This window comes from Ascaphus truei, chromosome 5 (genome assembly GCF_040206685.1).
Source record: "Ascaphus truei isolate aAscTru1 chromosome 5, aAscTru1.hap1, whole genome shotgun sequence".
Taxonomy (NCBI): Eukaryota; Metazoa; Chordata; class Amphibia; order Anura; family Ascaphidae; genus Ascaphus; species Ascaphus truei.
Genome location: NC_134487.1, coordinates 303,330,353 through 303,348,695, shown reverse-complemented (window position 1 = coordinate 303,348,695; position 18,343 = coordinate 303,330,353). Strand labels below are relative to the sequence as shown.

The 18,343-nt window shown below is 40.2% G+C and overlaps 1 protein-coding gene across 1 annotated transcript in view; it reads right to left on the bottom strand.

Annotated features, from left to right (window-relative positions):
- Positions 1-6,143: 6,143 nt before the first annotated feature.
- Positions 6,144-18,343, bottom strand: part of PLCZ1 (phospholipase C zeta 1) — a 95,281-nt gene continuing 83,081 nt past the window's right edge. The window contains exons 9-12 of the mRNA XM_075602995.1: positions 17,761-17,933; positions 14,347-14,479; positions 6,921-7,070; positions 6,144-6,284 (exon numbers count right to left, since the gene is read on the bottom strand). Of these exons, the coding sequence (XP_075459110.1) occupies positions 6,202-6,284; positions 6,921-7,070; positions 14,347-14,479; positions 17,761-17,933 (539 nt within the window). The 3' untranslated portion in view covers positions 6,144-6,201. The remainder of the gene's footprint in view (positions 6,285-6,920; positions 7,071-14,346; positions 14,480-17,760; positions 17,934-18,343) is intronic.

The window sequence follows — 18,343 nt, the reverse complement described above, 5'->3', positions numbered from 1 at the left end:
TTGATGTCGGTGGATTTATTTGCGCAGACGATTTGCTGAATTCATTGATACTGTAGTTATTACTTCTTTGTATTTTTCATCACTTTTAGCATTAATCTAATTCATTGAATAGTTCTGATTTTGTAGTAAACATTGCATTTGCATGCCCTGGAGAATGCAACTTACCCGTGTTTTTAAATGCTTTAAAGTTACCTTTATACAGTATTTTAAAAGACTAGCTAAACTGTCTTCATGTCAGAGAACATTGATTGTATTCCTGTCACAGTTCTCTAATGTCTTTTAGGCGAGAAAAGAGAATACAGTCCAGCAATACAGTATAACCTTCAGGCTACATGGATAGGGATAATTCTATATGAGAAAATTGCTACAAATATTTGCTAAATAGAATTTTTACATTTAGCGTTTAAATCTATTGGTTGGTTATGTTTAAAATATTCTAAAATGTGTTTAATATGATATTTTCACCTGTATTGTATTTAAGTTTGAATTGTACACTCACTCAGTGCTTTGTTTACAGTCTTGTATTGTATGTCTTTATTTATATAGCGCCATTAATGTACATAGCGCTTCACAGTAGTAATACATGTGGTAATCAAATAATTAACAGATAATATAAATAACAGGTCATGGGAATAAGTGCTTCAGACATAAAAGTAACATTAAGGAAGGAGTCCCTGCCCCGAGGAGCTTACAGTCTAATTGGTAGGTAGGGAGAACGTACAGAGACAGTAGGAGGGAGTTCTGGTAAGTGCGTCTGCAGAGGGCCAAGCTTTATGTATCATGTTCAGAATATCCACAGTGCTATTCATATGCTTTTTTAAGCAAGTGTATCTTAAGGTGGGTCTTAAAGGTGGATAGAGAGGGTGCTAGTCGGGTACTGAGGGGAAGGGCATTCCAGAGGTGTGGGGCAGTCAGTGAAAAAGGTTTAAGGCGGGAGAGGCCTTTAGATACAAATGGGGGTAGAAAGAAGACTTCCTTAAAGGATAAATAAGAATGTTTCATTCTTCTATAAATCACTGTTTTTTTTAATGTCCGCATGCAAACGTAATAAAGAAATGCTGCATAAAATCACTATGGGACACCATATAGATTAATAATAAAAAACCTTTTTACCGTTTCTGCATTGTTGCAATTGAAAATCAATAAAAAAAAACAGTCAGGATGTCGCCATAATGCTAGCACAAGAACAATGCTCCAGCACTACATGTAAATGAACATATACAGGCATACCCCACATTAACGTACGCAATGGGACCGGAGCATATATGTAAAGCGAAAATGTACTTAAAGTGAAGCACTACCTTTTTCCCACTTATCGATGCATGTACTGTACTGCAATCGTCATATACGTACATAACTGATGGAAATAACGCATTTGTAACAGGCACTATAGTCTCCCCGCTTGCGCACAGCTTCGGTACAGGTAGGGAGCCGGTATTGCTGTTCAGGACGTGCTGACAGGTGCATGCGTGAGCTGCCGTTTGCCTATTGAGCAAGATGTACTTACTCGCGAGTGTACTTAAAGTGAGTGTACTTAAACTGGGGTATGCCTGTACTTCTTTACAGCACCTCAAAAAGTTTCTCCCTCTGGCCTTTCCCAGTAATGATCCAAAAAGAAATGCCCATTCCTATGAAGGACTTTGGGTACCGATTTCAGAAAATGCCACCCCTGAAAAATTTCTGTTATTATTCCCATATGATTAGGCTATGAATATGGTTACTGGGCATGGTTGGTATTAAGCGATAATTTGCTAACACATTTAAATGATAAAAGTTGAATAAGGGGCTTTTATTATTGCATAACCAATATTCACCATAGGCAAAGAGCATTTATTGGTAAAAGAAATAAATATAACAGCATAATGGTTTTGTAAGTATAAGTAATCAACTGTCACATAATTGGCATGACTCAAATTGGTGAAAGAATGGCACTATCTTATATATACATTTTTCTTTATTACAGCTAATCCATAACCTTTTTTTTTTTCACAGTGAAATATGATAAATGGTTGTATTGGCTCAGTGCTTGTTGTGAACATGTTTACATACAGCACAACTCACAATTTAATACAAAACTACACTAGCAACTGGCAAGTTCAGCTTCAGAAAGTCCGAAGAAGAATTATTGTACCATATAAAATAATTAGCTCTAATTAAAAGAGAGAATGATCTCTCTCGGCCACGGATGAGTTTTCTGGCAGAAAAGGCGCAAGGCATATTGTGCTGCAACTGCCTGCAGTTTGTGTGACCTTAATTAAACGTCTCATTGCAGGAAAAATGCCACCGCAGCTATTAGTATCAAAGGGTTGTGAGCTGGAGAGGGAGATACAAACGCAATTCTAATTCACTTACAGCTTGCCTTTGTATGTTAAGAAATTATTTATTTGTGGGGAGGTGTGTAGATAAAATTGGCAGGAATCATTTGTAATGAAGTTTTAGCAGGTTCAATTGATCTAAGTATACAAAGGATCCAGTAAATATAGGCAAATGTCTTCTGCAAGATAATCCAACACAAGTTACAGTACCACTGGCTCTCGGTGTTTTAAGTGAATGAGAGTCCAGCTAAATGTGTGTGCACTTTTATACACCATCTCTTTATATTACATCCAACTTCTTTTAGGGGTGAAGGTAAATAATTACAAATATGTTAATTAACATATATTTGTATAACTTTACATTTATTTACCTATTTCGAAAAAGGGTATAACATGTAACCCCCTGTGTATGCCCAGTAATATCAGGACACTGCCCCTAGCCGGTTCCTCTCCATGGACATGTGAGTATGATAAACCGGTAAGGAGGCTGTGATGGAGGGGGAGGGGGTGAGCCTTAAGTGCTGGGAGCAGCCATAACAGGTCAGATCTGCCTGGAGCTGAGGAAGCGATGCACTGATCTAGATCCTCCTGTGTAACAGGACCTGCACGTGTCCTACGAGGAGACAGGAGAGCTGATCAGCGGAGAACCCAGCTGCAGAGAAGTGGAGCAGGTGACGGACTGCCAACGGAGGGGATCCCCTGAGGTGTCAGGAAAAGTGGTACCACACTACATATCTTCGGGAAGTACAGGCCTGCAACTTACAGTGGTAATAAACAAGCACCAGCAGGGTACCGGTACCACACAGAATGGCCTGATCGCCCAGGATTGGGAGGCCTATCACTGTATCACAGACCCCCCCCCCTTGTCTCCCTGGAACCCTTTCAATAGCCATCCAACTATTCAGGGCCCCTATGGGAAATCTTAACGGATCTCCTATTGCTTGATCCAGTACCTTGCTGTCTGTTTTTGGGGTACTGACACTTCCACAGACTGGTGAGGAACGTTAACACTGATCCGCGGTTACAGCTGATCAGCAGGAGCCCTCTTTGGCTCTTTAGCATGCTGTATTTCTTTTACTAAATTGTACAGGACTCCTTTCCATCCTTTCTTAAGGGGTACTGTCCCTATCTACAACATAGATGGGTGGGGGGGGGGCTGGTCTATACTATTACTTTACTAACATTGCATATCTACGCTCCCCGAGGCTCTGCTCCTCTGGACCTCGGGGAACCTAACCTTCCATGACAGTCCCTCCTCATTAAATACCCCTGCATGATGTATGGATCCCAACAGCAACCAGGGAGGGCCCAGCATACACTAGTTCTGCTAGTAAACCTTTAGGAGAGAAGAGAGAATGTTTCAATTAATACAGAATTTCATAGGTAATAAAGAGAGGGATTTCAGCAGGACAGACGCTGAGACAGATTTAGGAGAGAGCAAAGTGATTCTAGTATTTAGAGACTTTTGCTAAAGTCTTGACTGATAACTTCTGATTTTGGGACCCCAGTGTATGAGCCACTGCTCAACACAACATAAATGTCAGTTTCCTTGTTAAGTGGGAGGAAGGGGGGTCAGGCTGAAACATTTAAAGAATGGGGGTGTGGGGTAGGGACAAGTGAGTTACCCCAAAACGATTGGTTGGATCTCCTCACCACCAGGCTCGGGACACCATGCCCAGCTCTTCCCCCAATGTCGGCAGCTCTACCTCTGATGTTTCCTCTCGTAGCTTTTTAGTTTAAAATATGTTTATAAAAAAAGATCATGAAATTCAGAGTAGATCTCTGCACTGTGTTTTTAATGCTTATGCACCATAAGCCACTATGCTATCTATGCATTATTACAAGGCGATTCGGGTTACAGCAGGGGTGAGCAACTTCAGTCCTTGAGGGCCACCAACAGGTCAGGCTTTCAGGATATCCCTGTTTCAACACAGGTGCCTATACTGAAACAGGGATATCCTTAAAACCTGACCAGTTGGTGACCCTTGAGGACTGGGATAGGGCATATACTGTACAAATATTAGCAGTAAACATACATAATTATTAGTGTTGTACCGGGTCCTATATTTTTCTAAAACCGAGTAACGGTACCTGGGCAAAATTAATCATTTTACCCGGACAGGTACCCGGTTACCCGGATGGCACTTACCTGCAGGGTGAGGAGGACCGCCATGGCGGCGACAACTGGCAGCAGCAGACGTCCTGGGGGCGGTGACAGCAACCGAAGTCCTTGTTCAGCCAGCGGGAGCAGCAGGAAAAGAGCAAACAGCTGACGCCTGTGGGAGCCGGGGAACCATGTGACCGGAGCAGGAGCATTCCTATTGGACAGCCGGCTCCTCCCCAGCTGTCCAATAGGAACGCTCCTGCTCCGGTCACATATTTCCCTGGCTCCCATCGGCATCATCGGCTGTGTGCTGTATTCCTGCTGCTCTCGCCGGCTGAACGAGGACTTTGGCTGCTCCCACCGCCACCGGGACGTCTGCTGCTTCTCCCAGATGTTGCTGCGGCCTTCCTCAGCTTCTGTCGCTGGCTGCAGGTAAGTGTCTAACTATTTCCAGCTGCCCTGAAATTACTCGGCGACGGTTCCAACCCAGTGCCAATCCCAGCCACCTCCTGCCGGGTCCAGGTAATTTCCGGTAGCTGAAAAATCGCCGGGCAGCAGGTAATTTCCAGGTACCCGGTACATCACTCATAATTATAATCTAATGACATCTTCTATATGAACATTTGTGCTAGCTTTCTTGAAGGGTATAGGCAAATGTATGCAGCTGCGGATATCCAGCAGTACGGTATGAAAGAGATGTGCTGAATGATTTGGGATTTGATGAAGCAATGAAATTAACATAAATGTGATCCTTGCTAGTAAGTGCAAAAATGAAAATGCTATAAACATACACATTTATCTGTTGGGCCAAGGGAGGTGAGCAACACAATGTTATCCTGTACATTGGGGTAGATCTTGTAATTGTATTGCGTGTGATTGCATGAAAATGACCATTCATAATACACATTTAATGGATAGTATACCATTCACTGGCACAGAGACACTACTTCACAGCATAAAAAAAACGGACATTAAAACAAATGAGAAAATACACCTACAGTATTCAGTCTGCTGGTAAGTATTCTGTCTTGTTCTAAGCACCCCAAGGGGTGTTTGTATTTGCTGTACCCTGTATGGTGGAGGGTTTTTGTCACTTTTTCGTTACCCACCATAACTTTTTTAGTGTCTGGTTATACCCACTTAGCAGCTCGTATTGCAGAGCCAACAGCCAAGCTCGCGCTGATGAGACCCGAAAACTTGAAAAGCTGTCTGTGAGTAGGTGTACTGGCTCTGCACTTCTCTAGCCCAGGCTGTGCTGAAAGTAAACCCCTGTGTTATGCAGCAGGCAGAAACGTATATGGCTCCATGTTAAAATGGTTAAAAAGTAAAGAGTGACACACTGTGCTCATTTGCATGTCATTACCCAGAATCCCTGGCTGCAGTGGAAGCCCTGTTTGCTGTGCAATAATGGAGAAAGGCGGGGCTGCACACCTGTCCAAGACATGTGAATGCACCACACGTGCTATTTTGTTCTATGGAATTCAAAGCAATGGAGTTGGAATCTTCCCAAGTAAAGGAAACACAGCGTCACTGTATATTGAATGGGGGGGAGAATCTATACTGGGTTTTTCCCTCCCGTGGGGACAAAATAAAAGTACCCAAAACAATTAAGAGGCTTTGTACTCAGCAAATAAAAATGAATTAATATGTAACTACAAGCTGCATGAATGTTACTTTTGCAGAGGGCCTTAAAAACCCACAAAATGATGATAGGTACAATGAGGGTGTTTGCTTGCTTTATTAAGAGACGCGAGGTTTCCGCTGCTGGTCCTGTGGGAGACATCAGTAGTACCAGACATGCACGAACAAGGAGGCAGGCTCCAGACTCTGGTAATGCTTATTAAGCAGTGGGACGTGCCGATAACCTGCACAAAGTGATGGAAAGTATCACACTTCAGTAACAAAGCATAAGAATACGGCGACACAGCGCTAACTGGTGATATTCTAGTGCTGCTTCCACCATGTGAATACCTATCCACTCTATTTGGGTCTTAACCAAATTGGATTCCTCTCGGCAAGAACCCCTGCAATGTTTGTCTCCCCCAGTAAAGGAAGTTGTGTGTGTGTTGCATTGCGTTACCCTTGTTATTATTGCTATGGTCTGCGTTAGCTAAGGATGCCTTTTATATGCAGACAAATAGAATTCTGATCTTACATTACTAATCTCTGAAATCAGTTTGACACCATGAACTAATATCCTCTTTTTTTTTCCAAACACGCTGCACAATACACAACAATATTCAAAAGTTGGGTTGCCTTCCCCCATCATTAGACTTTAATTTAATCCGTCTGCATTCCCATAGAGTCCAATTAGTTTTATTGCTAAGCACCGAGATATGATAGGAATTATCCATGCTGGTTCAGCAGTACTTATTTGAAAACAGTGAGTCTCTAAAGCATAATCTTCCTATAATGAGAGTAATGATAACAGTAGCCGCCTAGGTTTTTGTCTTTCTTTCTCACTTTAAAGTAATTTATATTTGGAATAAGTACAGCATTACCTTTATTAATACTTGTTAAAGGTACTGTATTTTGACCAAGGAACTCATTTTTGATAAGTGATAACTGATCTTGGACACAAAACCGCACTAATGCCAGCTCAGGAACATGGATTGTGAATGTGAAAACTTCATTCCACTGAGGACTAAAAGCTAAATATAAAAAAGTAACAGCGTTAGGATCTTACATGCACATCGGTGTATGCTAAATAATTACACTATGCTACTACAGAAAAGCATTGCATTCCAACATTACATTATACACGGTAATCCCACGGTTCATAAGTAGTTCTGGATATTTGAAGAAAAGGGAGATAATCTCTGTGTCTAGTTACATAGTAGAGCGAGCATTGGTACAGTATGCACCTTTACCTACCCTAGCCATTCTCTAACTTTGCTAAGTTGGAATATATTTTGTGAGAAATATCTACATTCTGACAATATTTTATATGTGAACACATGCAGCTACAGTAAATTAGAAAACAAATGTTAAATTAAATAAGACCGCTCAATTTTTTTTTTGCATTATTTTAATGTGTTGATCAGAAATCAAGACTGCAACCAATGTAACCATTTATAACTACTGTGAAGCAGGGGCAGCATGGCATACACAAATAAAGATTAAGCCCACCTGCCTACTCATCAAGATGTCGACCCAACCAAGGGGTTAATGTGCCATCCCAGGATTGGAAAATGGTCTCCAGCCCTGTTAATAGGTAACCTGTTTATTGTGTATCTGTGTGTCTCATTGGGTACCTGGGCTAGCAGCAATGGCTGGTATCAGGCACACAATGATTCACAGGGACAGCCCATGTGTGGCGACAGGTGCAGGGCTTATGGAGACTGGGGAGTTCCCCGGCGATGCACCCAACTGCTGGGAAAGTACACACTCCAAAAATGAAGCATTGTTCTCTTCCCAGCAGCGAGGTATCTATCCCTGCGGGGGGTATAGAGCATAAGTCAGGGTCCGGGGTTTGATTCCTAGCCCCAGTCGTCTCGGTTCCCATTGGTCAATTCAAATTTCCCATGCTCTCAGGCAGTGCCCCTTGGGGGCTGGCCATAGGCACTTGCTCTGCCCTCTGGTGGGTTCGTTTTGAACGGCCCCCTTGCTCCTAATCGTCTCAGAGGAGTAATGGTATCTGCTGATTGGTCAGCACATGGTTCTCAGGGCTACATAGTTGCTCTTGGTTCTTCTCTTTACAAGAGACCAATGGTAGCGAGAAGTGTGTGACATGGGACAGTCACCCCGAGTTACAGGGATAACCAGGAACGGGCTGATCGAGGCTCCATCCTGGGTAAGCTAACCTCGGCAGCACCCTGCACTTAATGAGTTAGGAGTCCCATGTTCTCCGTTTTTTGTGACTTGTGCTGGTCCCTGTTGGCTCCGGCCAAAATAAACCTTTATTTAACCTCTACGTTCTGCCTGGTGATTACGATCACAAATAGTCTGATCAACCCCGTACCGTGTCAATTACAATGTCATTTTCATGGTAATGTGGCTGTCACAAAATGACAAAAGAACAAATACATATTAGGATGTTATTACTATATTCTTTTTTGTTTATAGAAACATATTGATTACAATAACTGGCATATCAGAGTCCATACCCCAGTTGCTAAACTGCTTGAGCTTTGGCTGTGCAGAATCCTGCCCGTTATATCTTATTGTTATGGTTTCTTTTATGGATATTTTTTATATGAAGGGACAGTCTCACTAAATAACACATATTGTAAACATGTAAAAATCCATGTAATTGATAATTGATTATGGAGAAACAAGCATGTTTCTTTTTTTTCTCTTAATTCAGTCCTTTTAAGAGAGAATCCACGTGGAATTTCTAGGTACTTGTTTAGCTTTGCACCCATTATACCATCATCCTAACTGTGTATCCCCTGACACCTGTGGAGAGGTGAGGTCACACTGCATGTGGCATGGCAGGGAAATAATTCCTATTTGTTTGGTATCCAGTGTGAGAAGGACCTTACGTTGAAAAGTCCCTGACCCTCTTCGCCTTCTACTGATTGGTTTTGTGGCAGGAGCGGGTCAGGGAGCAGGGCAGGATCGGAGCGGGGCAGGGAAAGGGGCAGGAGCAGGTCAGGGAAAGGGGCAGGGAGCAGGGCAGGACAAGTGTGGAGGAAACATTTCCATATTTCCGCTGACAGATAAAATATTTCTCAATTTACAGAAAATAAAACAACTGTTTCATTGAACCATTTTTTTCTGCCACAAAGGGTTTGATTAATGCGTTGCTGGAACCTCTAAAAGCAACAAGTAAAGGATCATTACATTTGAATCGAAAATCAAATGACATTGTTAAATTGCTTTGAGAAAATGTCTCATTAAATGTCACTATTTTTGGTCCACTATAGAATATAAACATTAAGATAAATGATTAAATATCATTGTCACTCAATACAAGTGCTATCCTATTGTTTTCCCAGATTGGGATGATTACAGGGCAATTTTATTGGAGGGTCATGCACTAAGTGTACTTTTTTTAAATTCGGTTATTAAACTAAATATTATATTTTCAATGAATTGTCCATTTAGCAAAACTTAGTTCATTTAAATGTTAATTTTGAATTTTTGAGAACTATCAAAACGAAACCGATATATGTATGTTTTCTGATTATAATGTCTTTATTATTTTTCAGCTCTGTCTGTTCTTTCTGGGGCAGGGTGTTTTATTGAGGTAATGCCAGACAAACCCTATAATATATTTCTGATCAGCAGATTAACACTTTTAGGATAGGATGTTCCTTATTTCATTACATTGGAAAAAGGTACAGATGTAGCGGATATTATCGCATCCATTAACACTTTGCGTTGTGGTAATCCTGCCACGTTATTTAGCAGTACTGCAATTGAAAACAATGGTTAAGGAGACATCACCCGTTATTAAATGCATTATTTGTCTGTTAACATATTAACGGGGGTAATAACATCTGCTACATTTGTAAATGTTTCATAACTATATGACGTTATTAGAGTCAAACAAATTCTTCAAATTGCAGGTCTCCTCTAGGACAGAGATACACAGTGCCGGTCTCCTCTGGGACAGAGATACAAAGTGCAGGTCTCCTCTGGGACAGAGATACACAGTGCCGGTCTCCTCTGGGACAGAGATACAAAGTGCAGGTCTCCTCTGGGACAGAGATACAAAGTGCAGGTCTCCTCTGGGACAGAGATACAAAGTGCAGGTCTCCTCTGGGACAGAGATACAAAGTGCAGGTCTCCTCTGGGACAGAGATACAAAGTGCAGGTCTCCTCTGGGACAGAGATACAAAGTGCCGGTCTCCTCTGGGACAGAGATACACAGTGCAGGTCTCCTCTGGGACAGAGGTACAAAGCGCAGGTCTCCTCTGGGACAGAGGCACAAAGCGCAGGTCTCCTCTGGGCCAGAGATATACAGTGCAGGTCTCCTCTGGGACAGAGATACACAGGGCAGGTCTCTTCTGGGACAGAGATACAAAGTGCCGGTCTCCTCTGGGACAGAGATACAAAGTGCAGGTCTCCTCTGGGACAGAGATACAAAGTGCAGGTCTCCTCTGGGACAGAGATACAAAGTGCCGGTCTCCTCTGGGACAGAGATACACAGTGCAGGTCTCCTCTGGGACAGACATACACAGGGCAGGTCTCTTCAGGGACAGAGATACAAAATGCAGGTCTCCTCTAGGACAGAGATACAAAGCGCAGGTCTCCTCTGGGACAGAGATACACAGTGCAGGTCTCCTCTAGGACAGAGATACAAAGTGCAGGTCTCCTCTAGGACAGAGATACAAAATGCAGGTATCCTCTGGACAGAGATACACAGTGCAGGTCTCCTCTGAGACAGAGATACAACGTGCAGGTCTCCTCTAGGACAGAGATACAAAGCGCAGGTCTCCTCTAAGACAGAGATTCACAGGGCAGGTCTCCTCTAGGACACAGATACACAGAGCAGGTCTACTCTGGGACAGAGATACACAGTGCAGGTCTCCTCTGGGACAGAGATACAAAGTGCAGGTCTCCTCTAGGACAGAGATACACAGTGCAGGTCTCCTCTGGGACAGAGATACACAGTGCAGGTCTCCTCTAGGACAGAGATACACAGTGCAGGTCTCCTCTAGGACAGAGGTACAAAGTGCAGGTCTCCTCTAGGACAGAGATACACAGTGCAGGTCTCCTCTGGGACAGAGATACAAAGTGCAGGTCTCCTCTGGGACAGAGGTACAAAGTGCAGGTCTCCTCACAAGTTCATAATGTCATTCTCCACTTAATGTGGAAGCCAAGAGCAGAGGAGGAACAACGTTTCAGGTCCCATATGGACCTTTCATTCGAGTCAGTCATGATTGACTACAATAGTACATATTTATATATATCTATAAATAAATCATGACACGGTGTAATATGTCATGTGTTGTTGTTCATCTGAGGTTGTATTTACCTAATTTTTAGACCTGCTAAGGAACAGATGACTGTTAGTATGTCCTGATATGAAAAACCATAGAATTCAAAGCGGGTGTACTTTCTTTTTCACACCACTGTATATATATATAGGAGAAAGAAGAATCCTCGCATCCACTCTATGAATAACAACGGTCACCATAAACCGGTAGGTGTAGATATTATTATCATGTCCGGCGGTGCTCACGGGCCAGTGATAATAGAGCAAAACAGGAGAGAAAAGAACCCGTTAAGAGCACTCAGATGTACCAATATATGAAAAATAACAATTTATTGATCTGACACTTAAACATACAAAAAAGAAACAGTGCAGAATGATTAAAATAAGGCATGGACCCCTGACACGAGCACTGCAGCAAACACTAATGCTAAGGAGAGGCTAACAAGATAGGTAACAGTCCTATAGAAAGGCAGGCACAGTCTTGTCTTGTCTAGAATCAGTCAAACTAACTAGACTAACCATAAGGACAAGTTCAATGCTATTGAAAACAATACAGTGAGAGCACTATCCAAAATTGCTCGGGTAACATGATATAAGCCTCCACACATGGAGAAAGACAGCTGCTTTACACCAAATATGACCAGTGATATACTGCGAAGATGAATAAAGCCAAGGAGGAAAAAGCACAAATACACACTAAAAATATGTGGTTGGTTGTTGCTCAAAAAAACCTCCTCATGCGTATTTGGGTAGCAGACAGTAAACTGAGTAAGTAAACTGAGTAAGCGGCTGTCATGTTGAAGCAGCGCAAGAGTAAACACTGCCTATTATATTGGGTGTTTGTATTGTTTCAAAGTCCATGAGTCTGTTAGTAGATAAAAAGCCAAGAGGTACTGTACTTGCAAAAACAATCAAGCAGGGGTGCTCTGCAGTATAATTACGTGTCTCCTGAGGGAGGATCATCCAGGGGTCCTGCCTAACGCTCCCACTCCTACGCGTTTCGTCCACAGAATTAAACTTAGCATTAGTGTTTGCTGCAGTGCTCGTGTCAGGGGTCCATGCCTTATTTTAATCATTCTGCTCTGTTTCTTTTGTGTATGTTTATGTGTCAGATGAATAAATTGTTATTTTTCATATATTGGTATATCTGAGTGCTCTTAACGGGCTCTTTTCTCTCCTGTTTTGCTGTATATATAATGTATATATACACACACACATATATGTATACACACACACACACTCTCTTTTCAGTATCCATCACTTGCATTGCATTTGTTGTTATTGTTTGTTCTTGGGGACTCCACGATGCCCCAAATAAGATTAATTTGCATTTCAGTCATTCACATGTATTGATGAAATCTAGAGATGGGAACTTGTGTCAGCGTTTGGCCCGGGAAACCTTCGCACAAACTTTTCTATTTCTTCGCAAGTCTACAAAAGTTCGTTCCAATATATATATTTTTTAAACCTGTGAAAGCATGCAATTTTCACCGGAGGTACAGATCCACAGAAGTTTGCAGCAATAAATGTAACAAAAAAAAAAATGATGCTGAAGTTAATCATATAAAAATACTTTGTATATCTAAATTTGCATAATTCCCAGGTATCTCACGTGCGCTCCTTTTTTTGCACAAGTGTCTCTCCATGTGTTGTAGAAAGGTGCGTTTGTGGAGGTATATATTGTAAGTCACTTTGGCTTAAGTACTGTAAGCTTCTCGTGGATTCAAACTTTGGACACAAGCCTGCCTCTATCAATGTCACCGTGACTTCCAAAAAAAGAAACAATTTTTCCGAGAGAAGGGTAAACAATTGACATTATCCGTCCAATCAGGGTTCTGAGATTTGTACATTTACAGTACCCCCCAGTGTGTGTTTGTGTGCTTGCATAGTTGGTATATGCAAATACAGTTCCCAGAATTGATTTCATACATTTTTTTAAAGTCAGTTTTTCTTTTTTTATCATGGATTAGGCGTATAACATTTGAAATATTACTTGTGTCCTTAAATGTTGTGTATTGCAATTCGTAACTAATCCTTCTCATTATGCAGCTCAATTATATTTAGCCAAGTGCTTGCTTCAACATTTTCTGCTCTAACTAAGGCAAAATATCATAAGAAAACCCTTTAAAGGCACTATTGTAATTGCATTATATTGGCACATTTAACATTATAAATTACTGTACACACTTTTAAACATGGAAAGTTGCAAATGATTGGTAAGTTACTTTTTAACTTAAATTTTTTGGTCCAGCTTCTCTATAGGATGCTAATATTTAGCGTGCTTTGGGGGTCATGCACTAAGCAGTGATAAGTGGGTTTTCTGGGTGCTATGCACAAAGCAGTGATAAGTGCTTTTAAGTGAGATAACTGCCTTTATAGCGTGATACTGCCTGTTGTGAGATTCACAAAGCAGTGATAACACTGCAGTATCGTGCTATAATGGCTTTTTTTCCCACTTAAAAGCACTTATCACTGCTTTGTGAATCTCATAGCAGACAGTATCACGCTATAAAGGCATTTATCTCACTTAAAAGACTTATCACTGCTTTGTGAATCTCACAGCAGGCAATATCACCGCTATAATGGCTTTTTATCTCACTTAAAAGCACTTATCACTGCTTACTGCATAACCCCCAATCACTTCAGATTCAAATGAAAGGGAGACAAAGCATGCTAAATCTAAGCCCCCTTTGGTGAAATATTAATTCCTAGAGGGTGATTCATTAAAGTTTATTAAAGGTTAATGCACCAATCCGGTGTTAATGCCTGATTAGGTGCGTTAGCCCGTAAAGGATTGTTACTTACAAAAATAGTGCGCTACAGTAACAGCTGTATAATGGGAAGCCTGTCTAAATTAGTGAAAGTAATAGTGACATTTTCTAGTGAACACGCAAGTAGAATTCTTCCGGAGTTTGTGGACTGTGGTTATGATCTTAATTTGGCCCATAGAAAAGTATTTTGTTAGAGAAAGATGTGATTAGAAAATAAAACCTTGGTTACATTTCTTTATTTCAATACAAAGAAGAAAAATAGTAACTTACCATTGTTTTTTTGAACCTGAGTATGTCTTTTGGACTGGTCGGCGGGAACACCGTATATCTCTATCACGACTTTAGAGTTGGCTGTATTACTTTTAGAGAGACTGCTTGGTGGCAATTGAAATCCACTGATTATCTGCAAAACAGGTTATTCTCAAAAGAATACAAATAATATACACTCTAAAATGCAGAATTCTATGCAGTATACGTGTATGTATCCCAAGCATGCCCCGGGAAAGTTCTGTGAATACATTCAATTATTTAGTTTTGACAAATTAAGTGGAGAATGTTATAATACAGAAAGGCTACAATCTAATGCAACAGTTTATAACCATCCCCCACCCCCCCACCCCCAAAGTAGCAATTAGCATCAATGTTAAAAATTCATTTCCAAATTTATTTAAAAGAGGACTATTTTTTCTAACTGCTTTTCTCAATTCATTTATCATTAATAGATAAAAGCAGTCATGCAGTACATGAAAATATATATATATATATTAAAATAGGATGCGCAGTTTGTCATCTTCTTCAGCTATCAGCAAATAGGCAAAAAAAATTCAACTAATTAAAAAATGATTTCTGTGTTAATATCTCACCCGGCACGGACCACGTCATATGCATGAACAACGAATTGGACACAAGTTCCCCAATGACACGTTAGCAAACTATTGAATGTACCCTAGCAAGTCAAGATACCAATGATGCAGCAGCTGTAACTACGGGGTTGTGTTTCACATATAGCGCTCTTGGCAATTTTATCCCATATTTTCTCCCGGAGGCACGAAGCTGCCATCGGGCACAGCTATTCTAGCCTGTGTCGCATCATGGTTCTAATAATAAGAGCATACCCCAATGTCCTGTTTCACTCCTGTTCATACACGAAAAAATGGGTTTGACCTTGAATGTTATTCAGTAAGATATTCAATTGGATTAGCACATGACAAGTCATTGCTGACGGGAAATGTTACATTATGAGTGTACATCATGTTTACCGTCTGCATTATGGTGCCAGGGAGAAAAGAAATAGCCTCAGGCGATATAGTTTCAAAGCCCATACTAATCAAGTTACTCATATTCGTAATTATATATTAGTATTAATAATGCAAAACCCACCTACATGTCAAGTTTATCTCCTAATTAGCATTGTTTTGTCTATGGAGATTCATTTTTATTGGCTAACAAATTGCATTCTTAAAGCACATTTAAAATTGTGCTACCAGATGTTCACATCAGAAATGAACGTGTTGAGTGTAATCAGTATTAGTGTATTTCAACCTGTGAATAGAGATTGGATAGAATCGGGATTTCCGGTGAACTGGCTTAGGCTTCTGTATACTGTACAGACCAGAAATGACCACAGACGCGCACTGTCCCACCACCTGATTATCACTAGAGAAGGAAGAAATCTAGGACTTGTTGCTGAAGCCAGAGGTCTGGTGGCTGAACCCCTGAAATTTCACAACCCCTATTATTCGGGTATAATGTACACTTAGAAATGCAAAATATTCAACACTTTTCTAAATAACTTTTTTCATATTACTTAAGGAACACTATGGAATTGTTGGTAGAGTTTAAAATTAAACTGCTAATAAATGTTTTGAGTTTATTTTAAGTATTTTAGTTACTTAAATGTATATAAACCCTTTTCTACCTGAATATATTTACCAATTGCCTGTTATTATGGCAAAGAATAAGTTTAGTAAAACATAATTATGCCAATGTAGACAACATATTAAAACTGGGCTGCTTCACAAGAATGAAAATAATACAATTACATATTTATCTCATCTTCTAGAATGACTGAATCTCAGACTAGCTCTAGAACTCCATTGGCAGTGATCCTGATGCTCTTCTGGGCTACTTTGGCCCTTCCTCAGAGAGGAACTTGGCTGTAAAAGTGTGCTACTTCAGAAGATGAATCAAAGTCAAACCAACTCATGATTTCATAATCTAAGATCACTGCAGTTCAAATTACCCCACGAGTCACATGTTAATCTGTGCCTAATGCATTTTGGACCAAATCTGCTAAGCAGTTTCAAGACATAATGTATCTTATTTAATTCAAACTTTTTCTAACACGCTACTCACCAGGAAACGCAGCACTAGAGCGTGTGTAGGAACATAGGGAGGACGCCAATCCTAGACCTACAACCGGGACCTACCGAAAAGGGAAGACGAGCAAAGAGCGGAAAACAGGAACAGGAGGAGGAAAGATGGCTGCCAGGATATTGGGGTCTGTTTGTTATGCTTTGTTTAAAAAAAAAATTCCTTTCTGAAGTCATTCAACTGAATGAGCCATGAGATGAATTACGACCTAACTCAATTAAGTACAAATGTCTCTTCATGTCTAGATATCTACATTTCTTCTGAGGAAGTGGAGCGTAAACACAAAGGTTTTTAGGGCTAATATGAGAACGTGGTTTATAGATTATGAAACAAAGTTTTATATTGCTCGTGTTATTTCTGAAGTACCTCAGCAATACAGTATCATCTATCAACACTATATTAGGATGAGAACATTTAGAAACTAGGGTGGAGCATGATGCATCTGTTACACTTCCATGTAACAACCTCTCTATATGTGTTATTCATGAAAGGGTGATACTTTAACTCCCTATGTCTAACATTTGTTTAATGATCCAGATATTCAGAATGTATATTTACTGCTTATGATGAAGGGGTTATAGTCCTGTATATTTATTTATTGTCGTTGCCCAATTACTATCAATCTGAATGATAAACAAAAATAGCAAAATGTTGTCAAAGGAAGAAATATTTAGGTTACATTACTCAAAGAAAACATGACTACTTAAAATGGCATTATTTTAAAAAGTCACATAATATCACACTTGTGTTTTTCTCCTTTCATGTTAACGCAGCATGAAATGCTATTTCAATGTTTATTATTTTCAATATAATGCTTCTTTATTGTGCTTCCAATAATCTGAAAAAATATCTTGCACACAAATGGAAATTCTTTACAGTTAGGTATGAGAAACTTTCATTTGAATTCTGATCATAACATCCCATTTCAGCACCATTTCTCAGAATGTCCATCTTCTGCAGAAAGGGGACAGGAACAGACACTGTGAGAGAACGGGTTCTCACATCAGACTGAGCGCTGTTACATGGACTGCATGTTTACAAGGCTTTGTATGCTGTGATTGACCTTCTTGTTAATTATATTATCCTATCATGGTAAGTAATTAGGATAAGTAGAATGTACTGATCAGCGCTTGGGATTCGGGGTGTGGATATATAACAAGCTCATTACAAATAGATGTTTCAAAGTGTTACGCAGGAAAGAGAAAGTCTTGTCAGATGGTCCAGGACATTTGGTCGTAAATAAAATCCTTATCTGAGACAATTACATGTGGGAAAAAGTGCTTTATCAAAGAAACAATCATTTGTACATACCCTAATGGAAAGAATCATTGGAGTAATACCATGAGGTATATCATGTGGATTAAAGTTAGCCTTAATATTTCGCAGAATCTTTGGTTTTAGAATATATCCACAGCCTCCATTGTCTTGGAATTTCCCATTCTGCAAATCCATGGGTATTCCAGGTGTCTGAAAGTTTAACGCCACTAAGAAGAAGAAGAAGAAGACAGTTATGAACATTACCATAAATATAAATAGGGATGAACATTTTTTATTTTTGGTAAACTATCAAAAAGGATATATGTAAAGATGTAAGGTAATTGGAATGACACCTTCCATGTTTAAACATGATACAGTATATACAGTAAGTAGTGATGTGCAACAATGTTAGTTCTGTAGAATGCACCCTTTAAAGGAACATGTTGAAGATTAAAACATGTAAATGTCCTAAGAAGATTCTCGGTTCCTGCTTCAGTGTCCTAGGTTATATAAAATGTTTAAACTGCAGATATCCACAGTACAGACATGGATGTGAGCACACTGAGGGTACAGTATATTGACTAATATACGATAGTTAACAATTAGTCATTGTTATCTTCCATTTATTTGAATGCCT